Source organism: Lampris incognitus, chromosome 17 (genome assembly GCF_029633865.1).
Source record: "Lampris incognitus isolate fLamInc1 chromosome 17, fLamInc1.hap2, whole genome shotgun sequence".
In the NCBI taxonomy this organism is placed as follows: domain Eukaryota; kingdom Metazoa; phylum Chordata; class Actinopteri; order Lampriformes; family Lampridae; genus Lampris; species Lampris incognitus.
Window position 1 is genome coordinate 9,797,190 of NC_079227.1, and position 23,342 is coordinate 9,820,531.

Consider the following 23,342-nt stretch of genomic DNA (forward strand, 5'->3'; position numbering starts at 1 on the left):
TAGTCGTTCAGTTGGCGTTGATCACATGCCCCACTCACACCGAACTGGTCAAATTCTCCTTCAGGGAGAACCTGATTACACACAGCCCCTTTAAAGCCCCGCCCCCCCGGCCCGTCCCGGGTGATCAGCCCCGCCCCCCCCCGTCCCGTCCCGGGTGATCAGCCCCCCGCCCCCCCGCCCGTCCCGGGTGATCAGGCCACACAGACTCCATGGCTGGCCATGAGAGCCGTTTGGCTCTCCCTCCGCTTGTCCCTCTTCTTCCTCATGCGGACCCTCCAGCACACGGCGCTGGAGCCCAGCAGGGCCAGCCCCGCGGACAGCAGCACCAGCCCCAGCACCGAGATAGTGGAGCCGTGCGAGTTGAACGTGTACGCCACCGCCGTCACCACGATGCCCGCGATCAGCACCACCACACCGAAAGGCACGACGCAGCGGTAGCAGGACATCTCGGCGCCGCCGGTGGCCGCCGCCAGCTGCACTTCGTTGATGAGCGGCACGGTGGTCACAACCACGCTGCGGTCTTTCTTGGGCTTGTCCTTGCTCACCTTTTCCGCGGGGAGGGACGGGGGCGTTTTCATGGAGCTTTTGGGCATTCTGGGGGCCCCTTTGCTGCCGGTGTCGTCCGGCATGGCGATCTTGCTGGCAAGGAAGAGATGGGCCATCTTGCTCCAGATGTCGGTGGTCGGCGGGGGGGAGGGGGGGCACGCGCGCAACAGCTAGCTGTGGAGAACAGACACAAGACGCATAAAGACATGATGAGCAGCAGATCAGCCTGTCCGAGAGACCCCCTGCTGTCCCGCCGCGCTCTGCCCGGACGGCAGCAGGAGGAAACGCGTGTCCTTGAAAAGCCGCGCTCTTATTATTTTTAAAGAAAAGGGGACCCATCTGGAAGAACACACTGATTGTAAAAGCAGACCTTTCCCCAAATTCCCCGAGAGAACATCCTTACTTAGGATGGCCAGACAGACAGACAGATCGATAGATAGATGCATGTGTGTGTGTGTGTGTGTGTGTGTGTGTGTCTGTCTGTCTGTCTGTCTGTCTGTCTGTAAGGAAAGTGAAAGTCCCCATTTTTCTCCTCACCTGCAACATCTGTTTTATAAAAGGTCTGCATTTATCTTGAGTTTGAGAAATCAAGTTTATTGAAAAAGGAAAAAAAGAGGTGGGGGGGGTGTAAAGCTGGGCGGATGTCTGCTTTTTTATTTTTTTTAATTCATCTTTTTGGGGCCATAAGGAGAGACTGCGCCATGTGTCCAGACGCATTGCTGGAGGCGCGCAGCGCAACTGTCCAAATTCGCTGCAGACTGGCAGCCTACATGGCAGGGGCTGCAGCCTACATGGCAGGGGCTGCAGCCTACATGGCAGGGGCTGCAGCCTACATGGCAGGGGCTGCAGCCTACATGGCAGGGGCTGCAGCCTACATGGCAGGGGCTGCAGTTTCACACACAGTCCGGTGTGAGGATGAAGTGCCAGGCCGAGACATGTAGGCGTAGCGCAGGGTGGACGGCATCTACACAGCGCCCAACGACCCGCGGTAAATCTAAAGGTAAGATGACGTTTGGGACCAGGCGCGCTGCTGCTGCGCATGCCGGCAGCCTCTTCTATTGTTTATTTATTGTTACAATGTTTCCCCTCCATCTTGCAAAGGAAATAAAAAAAGATCACACTTACTATTTAAAGGTGTGGTTGTCCATCCATTTATTTCGTGCAGTTGTAGGAAAAAAAAAACCCCGAGGTTAATCAGTTGACATCCTTCATGTGTCAGATTTGGAGGCGACACTCCACTCGAGTCCTCCCTGGCACGGTCCGGACACTCTTCCACGTTCCTCGCGCAGTGTTCGATGCCGCACGCGGACCCGGTCGCGTCTTAAATGGATGGCTCACTGCCATGAATGCGCGTCGCCCTGGCTCGGGCAGTATGGGCAGATATCAATAGCAAATCGGGGGGAGTGTCTTCGAGCCGGAGGCGCGCGACGCCACTCTCCCCCTCACCTACAGAAGGGACGAGACTCTTAACTCTTCCCTCACTTGATAAGACTTGAGCCGGTAAACCTATCTATCTATCTATCTATCTATCTATCTATCTATTTATCTATCTATCTATCTATCTATCTATCTATCTATCTATCTATCTATCTATCTATCTATCTATCTATCTATCTATCTATCTATCTATCTATCTATCTATCTATCTATCTATCTCTCTGTCTGTCTGTCTGTCTGTCTGTCTGTCTGTCTGTCTGTCTGTCTGTCTGTCTGTCTATGTCTCTCCGCCCTCCCGTCCGGCCGTCTGTCTGTCTATTAGCATGTGACTAAATGCACAATAAACTCATCTGTCTGGCCGTCTGTGTATGTATCTATCTATCTGTCTGTGCGTCCGTCCGTCCATCTGTCTGTCTATCCATCCATGTGTGTCTTTCTATCTGTCTGTCTCTCTGTCCGCCTATGTGTCTGTCTGTCACCCTGTCGATCTATGTGTCTGTCTGTCTCTCTGTCTGTCTTTATGTCTGTCTGTTTATCTGTCTTTCTCTCTATGTGTCTGTCTGTCTGTCTGTCTGTCTATCTCTCTGTCCATCTACGTGTCTGTCTATCTATCTATCTGTCTGTCTGTCCATCTATGTGTCTGTCTGTCTGTCTGTCTGTTTGTCCGTCTATGTGTCTGTCTATCGATCTGTCTATCGACCTGTCTGTCTGTCTATGTGTCTGTCTATGTCAGTCTGTGTCTGTCTGCCCGTCCATCTATGTGTCTGTCTGTTTATCTGTCTCTCTGTCCATCTGTGTGTCTATCTGTATGTGTCTGTCTGTCTCTCTGTTCATTTATGTTTCTGTCTGTCTTGCTGTCCATCTGTGTCTGTCTGTCTGCCCATCTATGTGTTTGTCTGTCTATCTGTCTGCCTGTCTCTCTGTCCATCGATGTGTCTGTCTATCTGTCTGTCTGTCTGTCCGTCCATCTATGTGTGTCTTTCTATTTATCTGTCTGTCTCTGCCCGTCTATGTATCTGTGTCTATCTGTATGTCTGTCTCTCTGTCCATCTATGTGTCTGTCTATCTGTCTATTTTTTCATCCGTCTGTCTGTCTGTCTGTCTGTCTGTCTGTCTGTCTGTCTGTCTGTCTGTCTGTCTATTTATGTCTGTCTGTCTCTCTTTCCGTCTATGTGTCTGTCTGTCCATCTGTGTGTCTGTCTGTCTCTCTATCCATCTATGTGTCTGTCTGTATGTCCATCTATGTGTCTGCCCATCTCTCTGTCCATCTATGTGTATGTTTATCTATCTGTCTGTCTGGCCATCTATGTGTCTGTCTGTCTGTCTGTCTGTCCATCTATCTGTCTCTGTCCATCTATGTGTCTGTCTGTCTGTCTATATTTCTGTCTGTCTATGTGTCTGTCTGTCCATCTGTGTCTGTCTGTCTGTCCATCTAGTATGTGTCCATCTGTCTATGTGTCTGTCTGTCTCTCTATCCAGCTTTATGTCTGTCTGTCTGTCTGTCTGTCTGTCTGTCTGTCTGTCTGTCTGTCTGTCTGTCTGTCTGTCTGTGTGTCTGTCCATCTATGTGTCTGTCTATCCGTCTCTCTGTCCAGCTATCTGTCTGTCTGTCTGTCTGTCTGTCTGTCTGTCTGTCTGTCTGTCTGTCTATATATCTGTCTGTCTTTCTGTCCATCTATGTGTCTGTCTATCTGTCTGTCTGTCTGTCTGTCTGTCTGTCTATCTGTCTGTCTGTCTGTCTGTCTGTCTATATTTCTGTCTGTCTGTCTGTCTGTCTGTCTGTCTGTCTGTCTGTCTGTCTGTCTGTCTGTCTGTCTGTCTCTCTGTCTCTCTGTCAGTCTATGTGTCTGTCTGTCAATCTATGTCTTTGACTGTCTGTCTGTCTCTCTGTCCTTCTATGTGTCTGTCTCTCTGTCCTTCTATGTGTCTGTCCGTCTATGTATCTGTCTGTCTATCTGTCTGTCTGCCCGTCCATCTGTCCATCCATCTGTATGTCTATTTCTGTATGAAAAAAATGCACAATAAACTCATCTGGGTACATGTGTATTCTGGCTTTGTGTATCTGGGCCTGTGCTATAACGGCCTCTAGTTTAAGGGTTTTTCGGGGGGGGGGGCATATGGTCTGTGGCCACTGGATAAAGGGAGCTGCCCTGAACCCTTTCCTTCCTGACCCCACTTCTTTCCCAAACCAGACTCACTCTTTCCACAGAGAGATGCAGCATTTCCAATTATCCTGAGTGTTGCAAAGGGACATTTCTGCGGAGGTAGCCACCATAAGGGTGTCCCTTCACGCCAGAGCTCTTTTCTTGTCTGACTCGTGACCTGGCTAGTCACCCGGCCATGTTCTCTAGTCACCCGGCCATGTTCTGCATCCCCTGATGGCCGATGAGAGGCGTCCTATTTATCCAAACAAGTCCTCTGGGAACTGCGGTCACTGTGGTCAAGCGCCACACCACCACAACAAGCATGACGCAACAGCCAGGACCTCTGCAACGCTAACTTCTGTGCCATTTATAGTGATGCAACAAGGGTCTCTGCGAGGCAACACGAATACAACACAGAATAATAACGACGACGATAACAATGATAATAATAATGATAGACTTTATTTGTATTTATTCATACATAACACTTTCCAAAAATAGAGTTTACAAAGTGCTTTACAGAAAATGGACAAAAAAAATATACCTCAAAATATACAATACTATTTACGGAAATACAAAATATACAAAAAAGAAAAGATAACAGTAACCGAAGGATACAAATCTGGTGCAATAGTAAAATCAAGTTAAGAATGCCAAACCCTAAAGGTGCGTTTTGAGACGAGGAGGTGCGACCAAAAGGCCTTTGTCAGATGAAGATAGTTAAAACTCAGATTTGCATCGTGATTATTCTTTGGTACTTTCGGATTATGTTGCTTGGCAAATTCACTGGATATGGAGCGTAATGAACTCTGTCACCCCCCCCCGCCCCCGATTTTCATTGTGATGTTCATTATACAAAAACATCATATATCGCAAAGAGTGAAAACATAACAGTCATACAGCAGCATATAACAGGAAATAGATCGCTGCACCTTTCATAAATCATCTTGCAAAACCCCCAAGAAGCACCTCGAGACCTTCTTCTCGGCCTCTCCAGCTGTGAACCACCGATTTAAACTACGCCTCGACATCTGGGCCGAATTAGCCGAGTTAAACAGTTGGGAATATGTTTATTGTCCTTGCTGGCGCTGTTTGTTGGGAGAATGGATCCCAAACATGAGCCAGCCTCAGTCACGCAGCTGTGGTGGTCCAAAGCGGGGAACAGCGGACAGAGGTGAGCGCGGCTAGCCCTCCTCCATAAACTGTAAAGACATAGTGTCATATCTGGTACGGCACCGGCTCTTACTGAGACATCTTTGGAGGCATATTCGATTAGACCGCTGTGAATATTGTCCCAACTCGGTAGAGGCGGTCCACGGATCTTGAGACCAAACATTAGCATGTTTGCTGTGGTTGCTAACGCGGGATAGGACAGGTGAGTCCAGTTTTGACGGGTCATCGGGGAAAAGGGTTATCCCGGGCTTCCAGATATGACCGTTCACTAGGCTTTCTGGTAGGTGCAACGGGCCGAATTCGACCAAACATCTGCGATAGGAGTTTCCCATTTGATGACCCCGGTGACTCACCCACCCCGGCTTCCTCTACAGTTCCAATCAGATGTCTCTCGGTCTCAGTCAGCTAGTTTTCAGCGCTTTGTAACCTCGGGGAGAGAACTCAGAGTAAACAGCAGCAGATGGACAGATGAGAGGGAGAGCAAATTAAGGGTGGTAATTTAGTGCAGTGTGCCGTGTCCACACTAACACGGGTACATTTGAAGCCACGTATGTTTCTCCTCAGTTTCAGCCTTCAACCCACACATAGGCCAGTATTTTCTACCACTGATAACCGGTCTTCTCGAAAACACTTTCCCACGTGGCTGAACGCACCTGGAGCTGCGCTGCGGATGGCGAAAACAGAGCTTTTCAAAAAAAACCCTGCCGTATGATTGTCGTGTGATCTAATGTAAAGCCGCTAGCTCAAGCGGTCTACCGTTTTCCAAAGCATACCGTAGTGGTTTGGGTTTTTGAATGTGTTTTTCTTACCAGACAGGCAGCCTTTGGTTTCCATTTGGGGGATCGGGGGGGGGGGGGTCTCGTGTGGCAGAGGCTTGAAACTTGAGAGAGAGAATCCATCATGGTGAACATGAGGCCAGATGTATTTTTTTCATCAGAGTTACATTACTGTTGCAGGATAACGCAGCTGAATGTGCAGATGGATTCAAGATGTTTTCTGGGATGCTAACATAACTTTGGCAAAATAATAATAATAAAAAAAAGATGTCTAAATGTTATTAATTTGAAAATGGCATTCATGTGGACATGTCAGAACGGCGAGTTTGAAGGTCTGCTGTTCTGCAGATTGGGTCACACTGTCTCAGTGGACACGGCGGACTCCAGCCAGGCACATCTGCAGTGTTTTAAAGCCCTAAACAGAGACAAACAAACCTCCGGGGGTCGGGGAAGGCCAGCAGGGGCCCCTTCTCACACCCTACCCCAGCATTCACGCACACTTGTCCCTCTCTACGCTACTTTGATCCAGAGCATTGGGTTGTATCGCCGGGGTCCCTTCCCCACCACCTGGCCCTGCAGTGGGGCGTGAGAGGGGCAAGAGCTCGCACTTTTCCTTTGTGCATAAATAGTCCTTGGACATCTCATTTTGGGAGAACTTTTTCCTCTTTTCTTTCTTTCTTTCTTTCTTTGTGCATGTATGTATTGGTGCCACTTGCTGGCCTATTCTTTCTTTCTTGTTGTATAGAATAGAATAGAATAGAAAACACAGGCATGGGTGCAAATCCATGAATACTGGGATGGCATCCAGCGCTTTACCTGTGCCCCCGTCCACAGGGTTAGCGGTTGTGTCGGGAAGGGCGTATATGGATTGACAAGACCATACCGGCTCGGTCAAGGCCCGGGCTAACAACGGCCGCCATTGGTGCTGTGCCCTCACCGGGTACCGATGGAAACTGTAAAATCCACTGTGGTGACCCCTGAGAAACAGGAAATAAGCCGAAAGAAGAAGACTAGAATACACTTTATTTGTCGTTTGTACATACATGCAATGAAATTCACTCTCATTTAACCCATCCTAGCCGTGTAGCGAGGAGCAGCGGGCAATTATTTCATCTTTCTTATGTATATGTATTGGGGCCAGTGCTTGCCTAATGCACACCTATGACTTGATAACAAGTTGTTTAGCAGCTGAAACTTTCAATCTGCTACAGCAGGGTGGTAAATCCACACAGCCATGCACGATAATTGGCTCGCAACACACGCTCCCTTCAACATTTGCACTCGTTTAGACGATCTCCATCATCTCCAATGCTGCCGGTGCCCACCGCAGCAAGCACTCCAAACCCAATTTACATTCACGATAGCGTGCGAGCCACTTAAGTGAAATTGGTTTCATTTTCTCCACTCCTGCTCGCACATTTCCCAGACGGATAGATGGAGAAGCGGTGCTCTCCAAAGCCATGCGCAAGAGATGAAGTGTTAAACGAATGCACGGGAACTGATTTCCTCCCCGACCCATCTGAGGCAACGGGGAAGGATGCTAGCTAGCTCAACTAGGTGAGATGAATGCTAAATCACTTCCTTCCCCAGATCCATTTGTGGGTTAAGGGGGGGGGGGGATATGGGTTATTTGCTTTGGAGCGGCTTCTCTGGGGATGCCCCCTTTGTTTCCTCTCCACCGACACAACAGATGGCCGCTGCATGTGTGTGCAACGCCGAGGGACGAAGGCTGTTCAAAGGCGCGGGCGGAGCAGCGCTCATTCTCCATCTACCACCCTGGCTCGCATTAGAAAAGTGTGTGATCATCTCCCACGACCGGGATTGCATTCATCACGTAAGACCCACAATCGATCAAAGAAATAAAAAACTGAAACCTCAGATACTTTACAGATGTAGAAGAAGTAGCACTCTCTCTCCCCAAATGCAGTCGTTGGGGGGGAAAAATAAAGCACTTCTTTCTACTCGTCTGCTGGAAGTTAAAAGAAATGGCCCGGGCCGTCGGCCGATTGATTAAGTTAATGAAGTTTTGTGCGGCGATGTCCCGATGCGGCTCTACCAAGCGAAATGAGAGACACAACAGTTGGCAGCGACGGCGCAGGAGTGTCTGCCGCTGTAATTAGTGATCACAACGATCTGCTGAGGAGGCCATTTAGGTTTTATTACTTCTCGTCTTGGTGGACGTGTTTCCAAGTGAGCTAATGGTTGGTGTTTTCTAGGCAGGACTCTGTTCACAGCATTCACGCTGGCCCAGTGACCTCTGAACTGGAAGCCCTTCCTGTCTGCTCTCCAGGGCTGCAGGGACCAGTGTATTTACACTGACAACCAGGAAATGAGGTAATCCCATGGTTGCCGTGCAGAACCGCCATAAAAAAGGTGAATTATATGGATGCTTCCTCCCCTGTCTTCACCACAGTGCTCTGTGAGGTCACAGTTAAAACCTCTCTCTCTCTCTCTCTCTCTCTCTCTCTCTCTCTCTCTCTCTCTCTCTCTCTCTCTCTCTCTCTCTCTCTCTGTCTCACTCTCACTCGCTCACTTTCACTCTCTCACTCACTCACTCCCTCTCTCTGTCTCTCTCTCACTCCCTCTCCCTCTCCCTCTGTCTCTCTCTCTTTCTCTCCCTCCCTCTCTGTCTTTCTCTCTCACTCTCACGCACTCACTCACTCTCTCTGTCACTCTCACTTGCTCACTTTCTCTCACTCTCTCTGTCTCTCACTCACTCCCTCGCTCTGTCTCTCTCTCCCTTTCTCTCTCACTCGCTTTCCCTTTCTGTCTCTCCCTCCCTCCCTCTCTCTCTCTCTCTCTCTCTCTCTCTCTCTCTCTCACTCTTTCTCTCCCTCTCTCTCTCTCTCTCTCTCTCTCTCTCACTCTTTCTCTCCCTCTCTCTCTCTCTCTCTCTCTCTCTCTCTCTCTCTCTCTCTCTCTCTCTCTCTCTCTCTCTCTCTCTCTCACTCACTCTTTCTCTCCCCCTCTCTCTCTCTCCCTCCCTCTCGCTCTCTCCCTCCCCTGCATGCATGGGAGGAATGATGAGATTTTAAGGCTTTTCAGTTCTTTTCCTTTGTTGTGCTGTGAGCGGTCGATAAACCAAGTCTGCCTCTTTTCCCCTGTTCTGTCTCTCTAATGAGCAGCGCTGCATCTTCCACTTGTTGCTCATTGTTAAAAACATGTCCCATGTTCTCTCCATCATCGTCTGTCCACATTTGTTCCATGCATTTCTTTTCCCGGTTCAAAAGATACATGAATTACCCCTCCTTTTGACTGCCGCATCTCGTTGCTGTGTTCGTTAAGTCCAAGAAATGATGGCATCAACATGTGAAAGCGATTGATGGGGGTGGGGGACTAAAACAAATGACTTCCAACCTATTCTTGTCATTTCATCGTCGTTGTAATTTTATCCTTGTGTCATTCTTTTTCTATTTGGATCAACCTCTCCCAACTCTCTCTCTCTTGCTCTCACTCACTTTCCAATAACATCCTCAGTTACCCTGTTCCCAATAATGCTGAGCAACGATAATCCTCACAGTCATGCATCCTGTCATTCACCTATCACATCCATCTTATCATGTCTACCTTCTCCTTCGCTCCTGCGTTCTCTCTCTCACTCGCTCAAATTCTGATTCAAATACGTGTTTGTGACATGACTGGGAGGATACCTTGTGTCACCATAATAAGTAGTTTGTCTTCTGAGTGAAAGTAGCTCAATTCCATCCACTTCATCCGTCCATCACTCCTCTGTTTATCATCGTCGTTCTGTTTCGCTGACTTACTAAATGCGACCTGACCTGTTTAAGAAGTGGAGCATCAGCCAGATGTTTCCTGGTCTGTATGCACAGACGGACCGGCGGACAGAATGGCAGACGGACGGGCATCCACGCAAATGTGCCAGACACATACAGCACGCAGATGAGACAACTTACTGCTTTTTAAATATCAGATTAACAGACCCAACCACATCCCAGCCTCTCCTAAAGAGGCCCCGACACAGGACAGATAGATGGACCAGATGTGTACATAGGTAGATAGATACTCATAGAGACTCATCCATTCATCATGTTGAAAGATGCAGGTATAATATATTCCTCAACATACTCAGCCAATACACAAATATGGTACATTGCTCTCTTTCCAGGCTTTACGGACTGCCAGAAATGATGCATCTAACTTTGCAGCAGAGTTCAATGTCTCTGCTAAGTATGATGACATGAAGCCGACTGAAGACGAGAGCCTGTTTTGGACAAAATATTGTGGTTATAGGAGGAATTATAGAGTAAGTTTTTGATTTCTCAATTATTCAATCCTCTTGTTTGGTGTGCCACTATCTAGACCCTCAGTTTGGGATCTACTGTACAAAACCTCCTCAACTGAACCAGCCAGCAATGGAAATGAACCGATTGGCATGGAATACCTTAGCCCAACCAATGCCTGCAGCAAAGATAAACGAAGTGACAAAAGGTACATTTTCAAGTGCTTTTGAGTCACCTCACCCCTCTGAGCCACAGACCTCCTCGAATCACGACCGTTCCTCAACTTCCTCAAATTAAAGAGGCGAAGCTGGACAGTTTGCCTCAGTACTCTTGGTATAATTTAGGATCGCTGCAAAGTCCCCAGCCCCAATCTCCCTCACAGTATTTTAACAAACACTTACCAACCCCCCTCACACTCCAGGCTGAACTACAACACTGTCAGGCTTCAAATTTATGTCCTTATTCCCAACTCTTGCAAAGTCACTGTGGGTGATTCAGCAGTTTCCTCAGAGCAGAGGACTGATATGAATGAGGCCGACCCGACGATGGTGACACTTAACTTTCTTTATGATACCAGGGGGGCTCTATCCTCTGCCGATTCATATCCCATCATTAAAACTGCACTTTTCCAAATTCAGCACAAGTCTACCCAACTGTCTATCCACTCTGGCTGAGTGACCTCACATCCTGCGTACTGTTTTCAGAAGTTGTCAGTGAAAGTGGGGTTACAAACCAACAACTAAAATCAACTTTCAAACTACACAACCTATCACAATTATTGTTGTAATTTGCTACAAGGACTGATATTAATATGTCATCAAGCACGTAGTCTATTAGATGTAAGTATATAGGCTGTTCTTAGTACTATTTTCAAGGTTTTTTTTAAGAAAAAATACTTTACTTTTAATAAAAACTAACTTCCATTTATTCTAGTTTTAACTAAAACGAACTACCAAAGTAAATTACGTTTAAAACTAAAAGTTCTCATGAAATGGCTAGTAGAGTGCTATTTGATTCCACATATTTACATGTTTCCTGTAAAAACAGAAAGCTAGGAAGGGACTTGTCGTGGATATTGATTGGCGTTTACAGTAGCCAATAGTGCTGAATGTGCCTCAGATGGAAGGGGCCCCGCGAGATGGTGGTTGATGCTGTGCTGGAAGGCGGGTCAGTGAAGGGGACTGGGTACTGTTGTGTGCGGCGGCAACTCTGGACATGGGCCGGGCCCTTCTCACGGATCTCCCCTGCCAAGGCGACCCACCAGGGGGGTTCCCCAAGAAGAAAGGGGAAAAGATTGCAGAACTTAGCACAACCAGAAACACAGTGACAACCCATAACTGCTAGCTAGCTAGCTAGCTCGTAGGTCCTTAACTGGCTGAATTTATAGTCATGGGGAGGGACATAAAAGATTTCCATACCGGATCAGTTGAGGCCCGGGTTACCAATGACCGCCACTGGTACTGTTGGCCAACAGGGTGCCGGTGGAAACTATGCTGCTGTTGGGTGAAGGAGAGAGAAAGGGGGAAGGCATTTCCAGAGGCAGCGGGAAAGGACAAAAGGTAGGAGTGTGGAGGTGAGGGTCGGAACTTTGAATGTTGACACTATGACTGGTAAAGGGAGGGAGCTGGCTGATATGATGGAGAGAGGAAAGGTAGGTATACTGTGTGTGCAAGAGACCAGGTGGAAGGGGAGTAAGGCCAGGAGCATCAAAGGTGGGTTCAAACTCTTATACCATGGTGCGAATAGGAGTAGAAACGGGGTAGGGGTAATTCTGAAGGAAGAGTATGTCAAACGTGTGTTGGAGGTTAAGAGAGCATCGGACAGAGTAATGAGTATGAAGCTGGAAATAAAAAATGGGATGATGAATGTTGTCAGTGCATATGTCCCGCAATTTGGGTGTGAGATGGAAGAGAAAGAAGCACTCTGGATTGAGTTGGATGAAGTGGTGGAGAGTGTACCCAAGGAGGAGAGAATGGTGATTGGAGCAGATTTCAATGGGCATGTTGTTGAAGGGAACAAAGGTGATGAGGAGGTGATGGCTAGGTATCGTGTCAAGGAGAGGAGTGTGGAAGGACAGATGGTTGTGAATTTTGTGAAAAGGATGAAAATGGTTTTGGTGAATACACATTTCAAGAAGAGGGAGGAACACAGGGTGACGTATAAGAGTGAAGGACAATGCACACAGGCGGACTATATCTTATGCAGGAGGCGCCATCTGAAAGGAATTGGAGACTGCAAGGTGGTGACAGGTAGAGAAAGTAGCTAGGCAGCATCAAGGTTGGTTTGTAGGAGGAATTTTGAGATTAAGAAGAAGAGAGTGAAGGCATAGCCAAGGATCAAATGGTGGAGTTGAAGAAGAAAGACTGTTCTGAGAAGATAAGAAGAAGATACTTTTATTGTCACTGTACATACAAACAAATCTATTGTCTGCATTTAACCCATCCTCTATACGCACAATGGCAGCCGTATACACTAGGAGCAGTGGGCAGCCATACTGTGGCACCCAGAGACCAACTCCAGCTCTTTGTTGTTGCCTTGGTCAGGGGCAAAAGCACGAGTATTAAGCTCAACATGCACGTCTTTTATGGTGGGAGGAAACTGGAGCACCCAGAGGAAACCCACACAAACACAGGGAGAACATGCAAACTCCACACAGAAAGGACCTGGGACGGTCTGGGGTTCGAACCCAGGACCCTGTTGCTGTGAAGCCACCATACTGCCCGGTTTAGAGTTCAGGGTGGAGCTAAGACAGACACTGGGTGGTAGTGAAGAGTTGCTGGATGGTTGGACATCTGCTGCAGAAGTTTCAAAAGAGACAAGGCAGGAAACCACTGCAGAAATAGTGGGCGAGACAGCTAGGAAGGTACTTTGTGTGTCATCTGGACAGAGGAAGGGAGACAAGGAAACTTGGTGGCGGAATGTACAGGAATGTATATGGAGGAAGAGGTTGGCGAAGAAGAAGTGGGATAGTCAGAGAGATAATAAAAGTAGATAGGAGTACAAGGAGATGCGGCGTAAGGCAAAGAGAGAGGTGGCAAAGACAAAGGAAAAGGCACATGGCGAGTTGTGTGAGAGGTTAGACACTAGGGAAGGAGAAACGGCATTGCACCGACTGACTAGACAGAGAGACTGAGGTGGGAAGGATGTGCAGCAAGTTAGGGTGATGAAGGATAGAGCTGGAAATGTGCTGACAAGTGGGGAGAGTGTGTTGAGAAGGTGGAAGGAGTACTTTGAGGGGCTGATTAATGAAGAAAATGAGAGAGAGAGAGAGAAGATTGGATGATGTAGAGATAGTGAGTAAGGAAGTGGGGTGGATTAGCAAAGAGGAAGTGAGGGCAGCTATAAAGAGGATGAAGAGTGGAAAGGCTGTTGGTCCAGATGACATACCGTTGGAGGCATGGAGATGGGTAGGAAAGATGGCAGTGGAGTTTTTAAATTAGACTGCTTAACACAATCTTGGAAAGTAATAGGATGCCTGAGGAGTGGGGACTAGTACCGATTTTCAAGAATAATAAGGATAATGTGCAGAACTGTGGTAATTACAGAGGTGTAAGGTTGATCAGCCACAGCATGAAGATATGGGAAAGAGTAATAGAAGCTAGGGTAAGAGGAGAGGTGATGCTTAGAGAGCGGCAGTATGGTTTCATGCCACGAAAGAGCACCACAGATGTGATGTTTGCTTTGAGAGTGTTGATGGAGAAGTACAGAGAAGGCCAGAAGGAGTTACATTGTGTTTTTGTGGATTTAGAGAAAGCAGATGACAGGGTGCCGAGAGAGGAGGTGTGGTATTGTATGAGGAAGTCGGGAGTGGCAGAAAAGTGTGTAGGAGTGGTGCAGGATATGTATGAGGGAAGTGTGACAGTGGTGAGGTGTGCAGTAGGAATGATGGATGGGTTCAAGGTGGAGGTGGGATTACATCAAGGATCGGCTCTGAGCCCTTTCATGTTTGCAATGGTGATGGACAGGTTGACAGACGAGGTCAGGCAGGAGTCTCCGTGGACTATGATGTTTGCGGATGACGTTGTGATCTGTAGCGAGAGTAGGGTGCAGGTTGAGGAGAGCCTGGAGAGGTGGAGGTATGCACTGGAGAGAAGAGGAATGAAAGTCAGTAGGAGCAAGACTAAATACATATGCACGAACTAGAGGGAGGACAGGGGAATGGCGAGGATGCAAGGAGTAGAGGTGATGAAGGCATATGAGTTTAAATACTTGGGGACAACTGTTCAAAGTAATGGGGGGTGCAGAAGAGAGGTGAATAAGAGAGTGCAGGCAGGGTGGAGTGGGTGGAGAAGAGAGTCAGGAGTGATTTGCGACAGAAGGGTACCAGCAAGAGTTAAAGGGAAGGTTTACAAGATGGTTGTGAGACCAGCTATGTTATATGGTTTGGAGACAGAGGCACTGACAAAAAGACAGGAGGTGGAGCTGGAGGTGGCAGAGTTGAAGATGCTAAGATTTTCATTGGGAGTGATGAAGAAGGACAGGATTAGGAACCAGTATATTAGAGGGACAGCTCGGGTTGGACGGTTTGGAGACAAAGCAAGAGAGGCAAGATTGAGATGGTTTGGACATGTGTGGAGGAGAGATGTTGGGTATATTGGGAGAAGGATGCTGAATATGGAGCTGCCAGGGAAGAGGAGAAGAGGAAGGCCAAAGAGGAGGTTTATGGATGTGGTGAGGGAGGACATGCAGGTGGCTGGCGTGACAGAATAAGATGCAGAGGACAGGAAGAGATGGAAACGGATTATCCGTTCTGGCGCCCCCTAGCAGCCAAAAGACGAAGAAGGGAGGGACCTAAAAATTCGAGAAAGCGTTTCATTGGATGCAAAATTAGTGTCCGCACCCAAGTGCAGGACGAGTCATCAGCATTTTTTTTGTCATTTTCCAGGAAACGTTAAACTCGAACATACCACTAAGAATACATATAAAGCGACTTCTTTTTCGGTCATTCGTGCCAGATACTGGTGTATAGGTGGCAATCAGTGCAAGACATATATATGATTAAAAAAAAACCTAAACATCTATTTTGATTTCATGGGAACTTTAAGCTATGATCATTGCTGCACTATGCTACAGAGAGGAATAATAATATATCATCAAGCATTTAGGCTGTGACGTTTTAAGTGTGTCTTAACTTCAAGAATTTCTAATAACTAAATTGACCTACCAAACTGATTTACATGCACCAACTCAATTATGGTCATTGTTGCAATATGCTTAAAAAGTTCAACAATAACACATCATCAAGCATTTAGTCTATTCGGAATTTCTATTTTAATTTACTTTGTAATCTATCAGAGATTGCCGTTTGAGTACATTTGAAATGAAAGTAAAAGTAGAGTTCCGTTTGATTTACTCGGTGTCATTCTGCAGAGGATTTTGGCGCATTTTTGGTAGCAAGAGGGCATTTTGCCATCTTGTGGCGTATCAATGAATTTTTTGGGCTCGTCTCGTGGTAACGTCTGCATGCCGATAGGACGGTGTCGCCATCTAATGGTCCACCAAAGAACAACCGCTGGTAATTTGGGAGCTTTGACTTTGACTCACCAAATGCTATTTGGGAAGAATGCTTTTATCCAGTAATCCTATGTTTGTTCATGGGAGTGGAGCCATTTACCTTGGTGTAACCTTGATGAGGCTCTGTTCACTAAGCTGTAGAGTGCAGTGCAGGGATGTTTAAATGACATCCGATGACAAGAAGCTGAAACGGCAGATTTGCAGAAAAACAAACAAACAAACAAAACACAGAATAAAACACGTGAACAAAAGCATGATGCAGATCTGCAGGTTGGGAGATGAAGATGTAATATCTTTGTGTGTGTGTGTGTGTGGGTGGGTGGGTGAATTTGGGTCCGAGTTGATCGTGAAGCGCTTTGAGTGGCTGTCGCAGCAGGAAAAGCGCTACATAAATGTGGTCCATTTGCCATCTATAATATCTAACTTTCCAAATCCCCTCTGGTGGTGACAGTAACAACTAGAAAGAAATGATAAATGACATAACACAAACGGGATGTCAAACACCTAACGACACACTGGCATTATGTAACTGCTTTGTGCTGTTTAATTCTAACGAGTAGGTCCTACAGGGACCTATAGGTTCCTGCCCCAGAGGTCATTATAGAACCTGATGAGCCCAACAATTCCCATGGTGCAGGTGTATTCTGCTCAGCACGCTGCAGAAACCGCAAATGGTTGCTGTAATTTGAGGGGTGGAGGCGGCCTACGAACAGGCCCGTGGAGTTCTGACCTGTTCTGAGGAACGCGTCACTGCCCCTCCGCAAATACATCATTGCTGGTTTTGAGCAAAGCAATGATCTCCGACAGAGTCAATAGAGCGGCTCAGCAGCCTGACAGTGGATGGCTGCAGGTGTGCTGGCCAGCAGTGTGCTACCGTATGACTGTAGTTACATTTCACTGGATGAGCAACAACAGCTATAATACTGTTGATGCTGATGCTGGTGGTGATGCTGCTGATAAGGATGATGATATGAGTAACATGCATGTGGGGTTTTTTGTAATGCTGAAACTGGTGTATGAGAGGGGAAAGGCCTACTCAGATTCAAGTTGAATTTTACTATCATTATCATCCATCCATCCCTCCATCCATTATCCAAACCGCCTATCTTGCTCTCAGGGTCGTGGGGATGCTGGAGCCTGTCCCAGCAGTCATTGGGCGGCAGGCGGGGAGACACCCTGGACAGGCCGCCAGACCATCACAGGGCCCCCCACCCACACACACTCATAGGGACAATTTAGTACGGCCGATTCACTTGACCTACATGTCTTTGGACTGTGGGAGGAACCCAGAGCACCCGGCTGAAACCCACACTAACACGAGGAGAACATGCAAACTTGACACACAGAGGACGACCTGGAATGTCCCCCAAGGCTGGACAACCCCAGGGTTTCGAACCCAGGACCTTCTTACTGTGAGGCGACCGTGCTAACCACTGCGCCACCCTCATTATCATTGTGAAAAATAAATGCACTTTAATATTCAATAAAGCAATTGCCCGTTGTTCTATTGATCGAATAATTACTTCCTAGGTGTGAAAATCATCTACTCCGTTTTAGCAGTCAAACGTGCCGATCGCCTCATCTGCCCTTTTCCACCACGCCCAAAAAGCTACAGACTCTGAGGGACTTCTGACTCTGACGAAAGGAGCAATAGGCGGCCGTTGATTTTGGGCAGAATTTAGAAATATTTTCAAATCCTTGAACCGAATTCGACACCGCCCTTGCCAATCAGAAAGCATCAGGATGCCTCCAAAGCCACGCCCCGAAAACCAGTGGTGGATCTAGAGATTTTTTCCTGGGGTGGCAAAGGGGTGGCAAGACTGTGTCCCAGAGGTGGCAGCTGCCACCCCTTTGCCACCCTGTAGATCCGCGCCTGTGAGGGGGGGAGGGGGATTCTAAATCGGCGACTTCTGTTTGAGATGAGTTTGGTGCGGGTCTCATTGACCTTCACCATGCATGTACATAAAATATACTTTAAAAACATATTATCTGATTTATAAATGGGGTGGCAAGACTGTGTCCCAGAGGTGGCAGCTGCCACCCCTGTTGCCACCCCTGTAGATCCGCCCCTGCCGAAAACACATGCACGCGCCGGGCACACCAGCTGATTGAAGCGAAAGCGTTCCACCAGACAAGCGTCATTCTGGGCGGAGCCGAATTAGCTGTACCGAATGGACGTCACACACGTAAGAGAAAACTAACTTTATTATTATAATGAACATAAACAACGAATATGTCTATTGTTGGCACTCACTGCTGTCAAGCTAGCGTGTTGTCGATGAACATTTTGTCGAAAACTGACTGCTCCAGTAACTTGACCTGTTTATGTCTAACGTTAGCTAACGTTAGCTAATAGCTAATAGCTAATAGATAACTCTAACGTTATCTGTCTAGCTAGCTCTAGCAAGATATATACCTGTGGCGGTTTTATCCTATTCTATCTGTGACACATGGACGTAATGCTTTTGGACTACAACTCATAACATCTTCTCAGTTACGTTGTTTTTCTGAATTCCCCAGGATCCGGCTCCATTGTTGTAGCAACCGACTGGCTCGCTACGTAGCTAGCAGGCGGCTATGTGTTAGCAACCGGCCTTTGTGTACGCGCAAACTGTTAGCGCATAACAAACGCGCGCGTCACTGAAGGTTTGATAGACAGCTCGCTCGTTTCAATCATTTGACTTGGTCGTTCGTTTGATTGGATGTCGTTGTTTTAGCTCCTGCCCCCTTACAGGGACGACGGGTTTCTTTTCATTTCGGTTTCAAACGTCTTGTTTTTTTTTAGTACTATAGATTACTGTCGACAAAAAAAAAAGAAATTGAAAAATTTGCCAAAAATCGGCGGCCGCCTATAGCTCTGACGAAGGAAAGAGCCGGAAAACGCTGGCAGTGACGTCCACGGACCAAATGGGTGACCAAGATGGCGTCGTAGAAACAACTCTCTGCGGTAGCTCTGCAGAAATGGGCATTAAATTCTGCAACAGACAAGTTACAATGTACCAGGTCAAGTCCAACTACTTGACAACCGACGTTAACTACTTTTGACTGTTTTTTTAAAGAAAAAAAAACAAACGCGAAACATTTTCAAATCTCTTTCATCTTTACCTCTGAAAGCTATCATTAACTTGGCTCTTTGTGTTCCGATGTTTACCAACGAGCCATGGACATCTATAGCTCTGACAACGACTTCAAAGAGGATAAATTCTGAGTCTCATCACCAGCCAGTCAGACTAGCTTGGTCTAGTCAGAAAGGCACGAACTGAGGAAGCCTCTTGGATGAGAGGCGAAACGTCTTCACGGATATATACCAAGTCCAGTTGCACTTGATTCAACTCCTTCGGATAACCATGACCTGGATCAATGAGAACATTCACAGACATGGCTGTAATTAAGCCCCCCAACAAACCCTGAGAAAGACACAGGGAGGGTTATACAACTGTTGAAAAAAAACTTTCTTCCAGGACGAGTAATTGATGTCCTGAAGGGGAGGTTCAATATTCTTGATGGGCCACTTCTACTGCAGTTGGTGAAATCTCTGGGAGACGAGCTGGAGAATAGAGATGATGACTATTGATGAAATTGTACGTGTGTACAGCGCTGGTGAACATTTCAGGAAGTGTGGTGTTCAACAAGAATACAGTGGGAGATGAGTAGGAGTAGGAGGTGAGTTTAGCAGGCGAGTTTTGTGTGTGCATGTGTGCATGACTTGTTTATTGCACCGTTTTCACTTCTCCTCTAGTCCCTATTTTTCCTCTTTAAACAAAAATGAAAATCCTAATGATGTGAATTAAGAAAATGTTACAATCGAAAGCCTCTGACTTGTAATAATACTATTCAAGTATCTAGGGTTATTCATTATAGGGTAAACCAATATGCATAACCAAAGAGGCTAGACTGCAGCGTGACTTGCCCTATCCCCTGTCGCTCTGTCTTGTCGAAGAGTAGAAGTCCCTCCCCGTCAGCATCAATCAGTAGTGTTTGTGTGTAATGTGTTGGTGCCATCTAGTGGTCAACTATCAACACTACATTAAAATTATAATGGGATGAGACCACACCAATAATTCATAGAAATTTTTGACGTATTAAATGATGATACATGAATTGATATCGAAGTGTTTGGATTTCAAACCATTGCACAGATGCCATTATTCAAGTAGTAAACCCTGGTCCAACAATGTGTTGTACTTGCAGTTCACCCCTCAGTCTTAATGCACTGCAAGGTAATCTACCTCTCTTGTCTACTTTACTGTACTGCTGTCCTCTCTGCACTGTCTGAAGACCCTCCTTCTCTGTCCTGAGAATGCAAAGCATGAATTATGACATGAGTTTACCGTGTCCATATGATAACTATATGTGTATGAAATAGTTTTCTTTATTCTGCATAGAGTTTCAAGGCTGATGTGTACCTTTTTAAACTGATGTGCACTAATACTGTAGTAATTGCTACAGCCTGTCATTAAACGCCACTTGAAATATGCTTCTGCACTGTGGATAAAAAGGATAAAGGAGAACTCTACCTCCTTCCTGGTTTTCATGGTCCAGTGTAATGTTTTTAGTTCTGTAAAGTTTGGTTTTACCTGAACCTCCTGGTCCACCTCAGGGTTAGACTTTCCAGCCAGACGAGTGTAAATGTACCTCGCTCAGAACCTGATGATACTGTCGTCAGCTCTGTGGATGAAATCTTCATCATGAGGGACGTATATGACGCTTTGCTGTGGGGTCCAGGTGATGAAATCGGTACACATAGCCTGTCAAACAAACATGTGGAGCTGCACCTATAAAGACACACAGGGAGCATGGTGTCTTTCTGTATGGCTTTCACACTGACAGTCATTTTATATTTTCACACCGGCAATCATTTTGTATGGCTCTTTCACAATGGTACTCAACTTTAGATTGTGAGTTATGACAAGTTTGAACCCTTTGAAAGATGTTTTTCACAATTGCAAAAAGGCTTGTTTTTAAGCTGAACAAGTGTTATTGACGGTGAATTGTTCATCTGTAATTTAGTTTGATCTAGGAATTTGAACTTATTCGGCCGTTTTCTGGATGTGAACAAAATATTGTCAAAATGTAAATTCACAATGTTTGCTTAGCAGGCTATTTACATGTTCACCACACCTCGGCTGTTTGTTTTGTTTTGTTTTTTTGTTTGCTTACTTTTTTACTTGTTTACTAACTTTTCAAAGAAAGTTGAATCAGCTCATCTGGACCCAACATTTATTGAGAGAAACATTTCATCACTCTTCTAAGTGACCTCTTCAGTCTAAACTGACTGTAGGTATCCCCACCCTCATAAACAATACAGAGGCATAACGACCGAAACCAACGGCCAGGTTCTTGTAAAACAAGAACCTGGTCTTCACTCGACTCATTGCCAGATCTTCTCATAGCATTCCTGTGAACCGTTGTGCAGAGCCGGCTCGCCTGCCAATTTACCTCCTTGGACTAAGACTTTGGCGTTTGAGCTCGGACTTCTCCTCGATTCCTCTTTGCCTACGGACTTGGAAATTTTGCTGGTGCATGCACACTTACACAACACCCAACGCTCCATTCACATATTACACATTATTTACCAATTTATGTGAAAAACCGTGAGAAAGAGAAGGCAGAGATTCAAAAGAAACGAAGGGAGGAGGAGGGGGACATCTCGCAGACAGACAGACCCTCAGCCCAGAGACAGAGTTCACTGGCAGAGTCCTTTCAGAGAGGCAAGGAGTATCCAGGTAGCCTATGTAGTGAAATTAATATTCTAGTCACATCCGCTCTTCAGCGTTGATTAATGTTGGATTTTCAAACTGTAATTGTACATCTTTAGCAGACTGATTAAATAGACTATATTCAGGCAATCAAATATGTTCAGCCCATTGAAACTTATCTAAATTAGTTATTTTAATGGGATTGAAAAAATATACCTCAAAACTGAAATATAAAAATGGCTGAATATAGTAACCTTTTTGTGTAACTGAAAGGGAGACTATAGGATCCCTGTGTGTAGTCTATATAGGCTATAGATCTAATTATTTTATTTCATCTAGAGCCCAAGAGCTCTCAATACAACCAGAAGTCTTGCCGAAATGATTGTGAAGGACATGCACACTCTCTCTGTGGTTGAAGATGAGGTTTTTAGGAATTTTGTCAAGACGCTTGAGCCACGCTACAAGATTACAAGTAGGAAACTTTAATGGAAGGGAAAATACCAGAAACGTATTGCTGTAATAAGTCCTTGTCAATTAACCTGAAATGTCTGTATTTGTTCGTGTTTTTAATTATTGCATCAAATAGAAATGCCTATTTGGACAGAGATTGTTATATTAGCCACGTGTCTTGAATAAAAGGTCATGAACATATGCTGGGTTTATGTTTTACAGGCTACACTTCTGTTCGCAGTACAGTCCAGTCCAGTTCAGCCCTCCACTCTCATGTGAAGCACAGCCCAGACCAGCTCAGTCCCCTCCCATTGCTCTCAGCATTATCCTAGGAGAGAACCAACAGCTCCTACCATTGGTAAATATCATTGTTTCAAATTAATTTTATGATGCAAGAAAAGAAGTGACCAAGGCACTCTTGAGGAAGAAATTAAAAAGCCTTTATTAATGTGCTAATACACGACTCAAGTGAAAATGTAAAAAACACACCAGTGTGTTGCGACAGCACTGGCCTTCATCAGGGTGACTTAATTTCATCATGATTCTAATCTATCTAAGGTGAAGAGTTGTTTACATGAACTAATCTATATGTTTTATGTCTGTACTTGTAGCACAGAAGCACCAGCAGACCCTTGTGTCCTCCTCCCTGTCAGATAATCCACTACTGTCAGAAGTCCAAGTAACTCCTAACCTGAAATGTCTGTTTGATTGATTGTTTTTGAAATTATTGCATCAAATGGAAATGCCTACATCAAAGGACAGAGATTGTTATGTCAGTCATGTCTTTTGAATAAAAGGTCATTGACATAATATGCTGGGATTTATCCGCTTAATGATTTGTTGTTTTTACACATACAGTGAGGGATGTTTTAAAAATATAAAGGGGGGGGGTTGGTTGGCTGCTTCACCAAACATTTTGGTCAGCAGCTGCCACTGGTCTGGAGTGCCCTAATTAGCTTGCTGTCACAGCGACCCGACCCGGAGAAGCGGCTGATGATGAGAGATGATGATTTTAATCACTCCAGAATATCCATAAAACAAACATTTTAACCACTGAAGGAAAACCATCCTCATTCAGACAGATCTGGTTTTATGGGATTGTTGTTTTGTCTTATATCACTTGATTTTCAGTTGATTACTTATCAGGTGGAAGTAATATAATTCAGCCATTATAACTGTATTTTCTTTCTTTGTGGGTATTGTGGAGTTATATAGTTGCTCTGTAATTCGTTGTTTAGTAAACTGATGATGACATTGTACATCAGGATTTCTTTTCAGTAGGATTGTTTATTGAAAGGCTTTTTATTCCAATGAACATGACACGTTACGTCAGACATCATATCTGAACGGTGCTGATTGGTC

General features: G+C 45.9%; 1 protein-coding gene and 1 long non-coding RNA gene across 2 annotated transcripts; one reads left to right on the top strand and one right to left on the bottom strand.

The window, feature by feature from the left end:
• Positions 1–183: 183 nt before the first annotated feature.
• Positions 184–1,873, bottom strand: LOC130127950 (transmembrane protein 100-like). The gene is made up of 2 exons (XM_056297664.1): positions 1,672–1,873; positions 184–720 (listed from the first exon to the last, which is right to left on the bottom strand). Exon 2 carries the CDS (start codon positions 660–662, stop codon positions 192–194), a length of 471 nt encoding a protein of 156 aa, XP_056153639.1. The 5' UTR covers positions 663–720; positions 1,672–1,873; the 3' UTR covers positions 184–191.
• On the top strand, positions 1,248–22,837 carry LOC130127951 (uncharacterized). Its single transcript, XR_008811856.1, has 3 exons — positions 1,248–1,546; positions 22,203–22,338; positions 22,592–22,837. It is a non-coding gene; the product is annotated as an uncharacterized LOC130127951 (long non-coding RNA).
• The last annotated feature ends 505 nt before the right edge of the window (positions 22,838–23,342 follow it).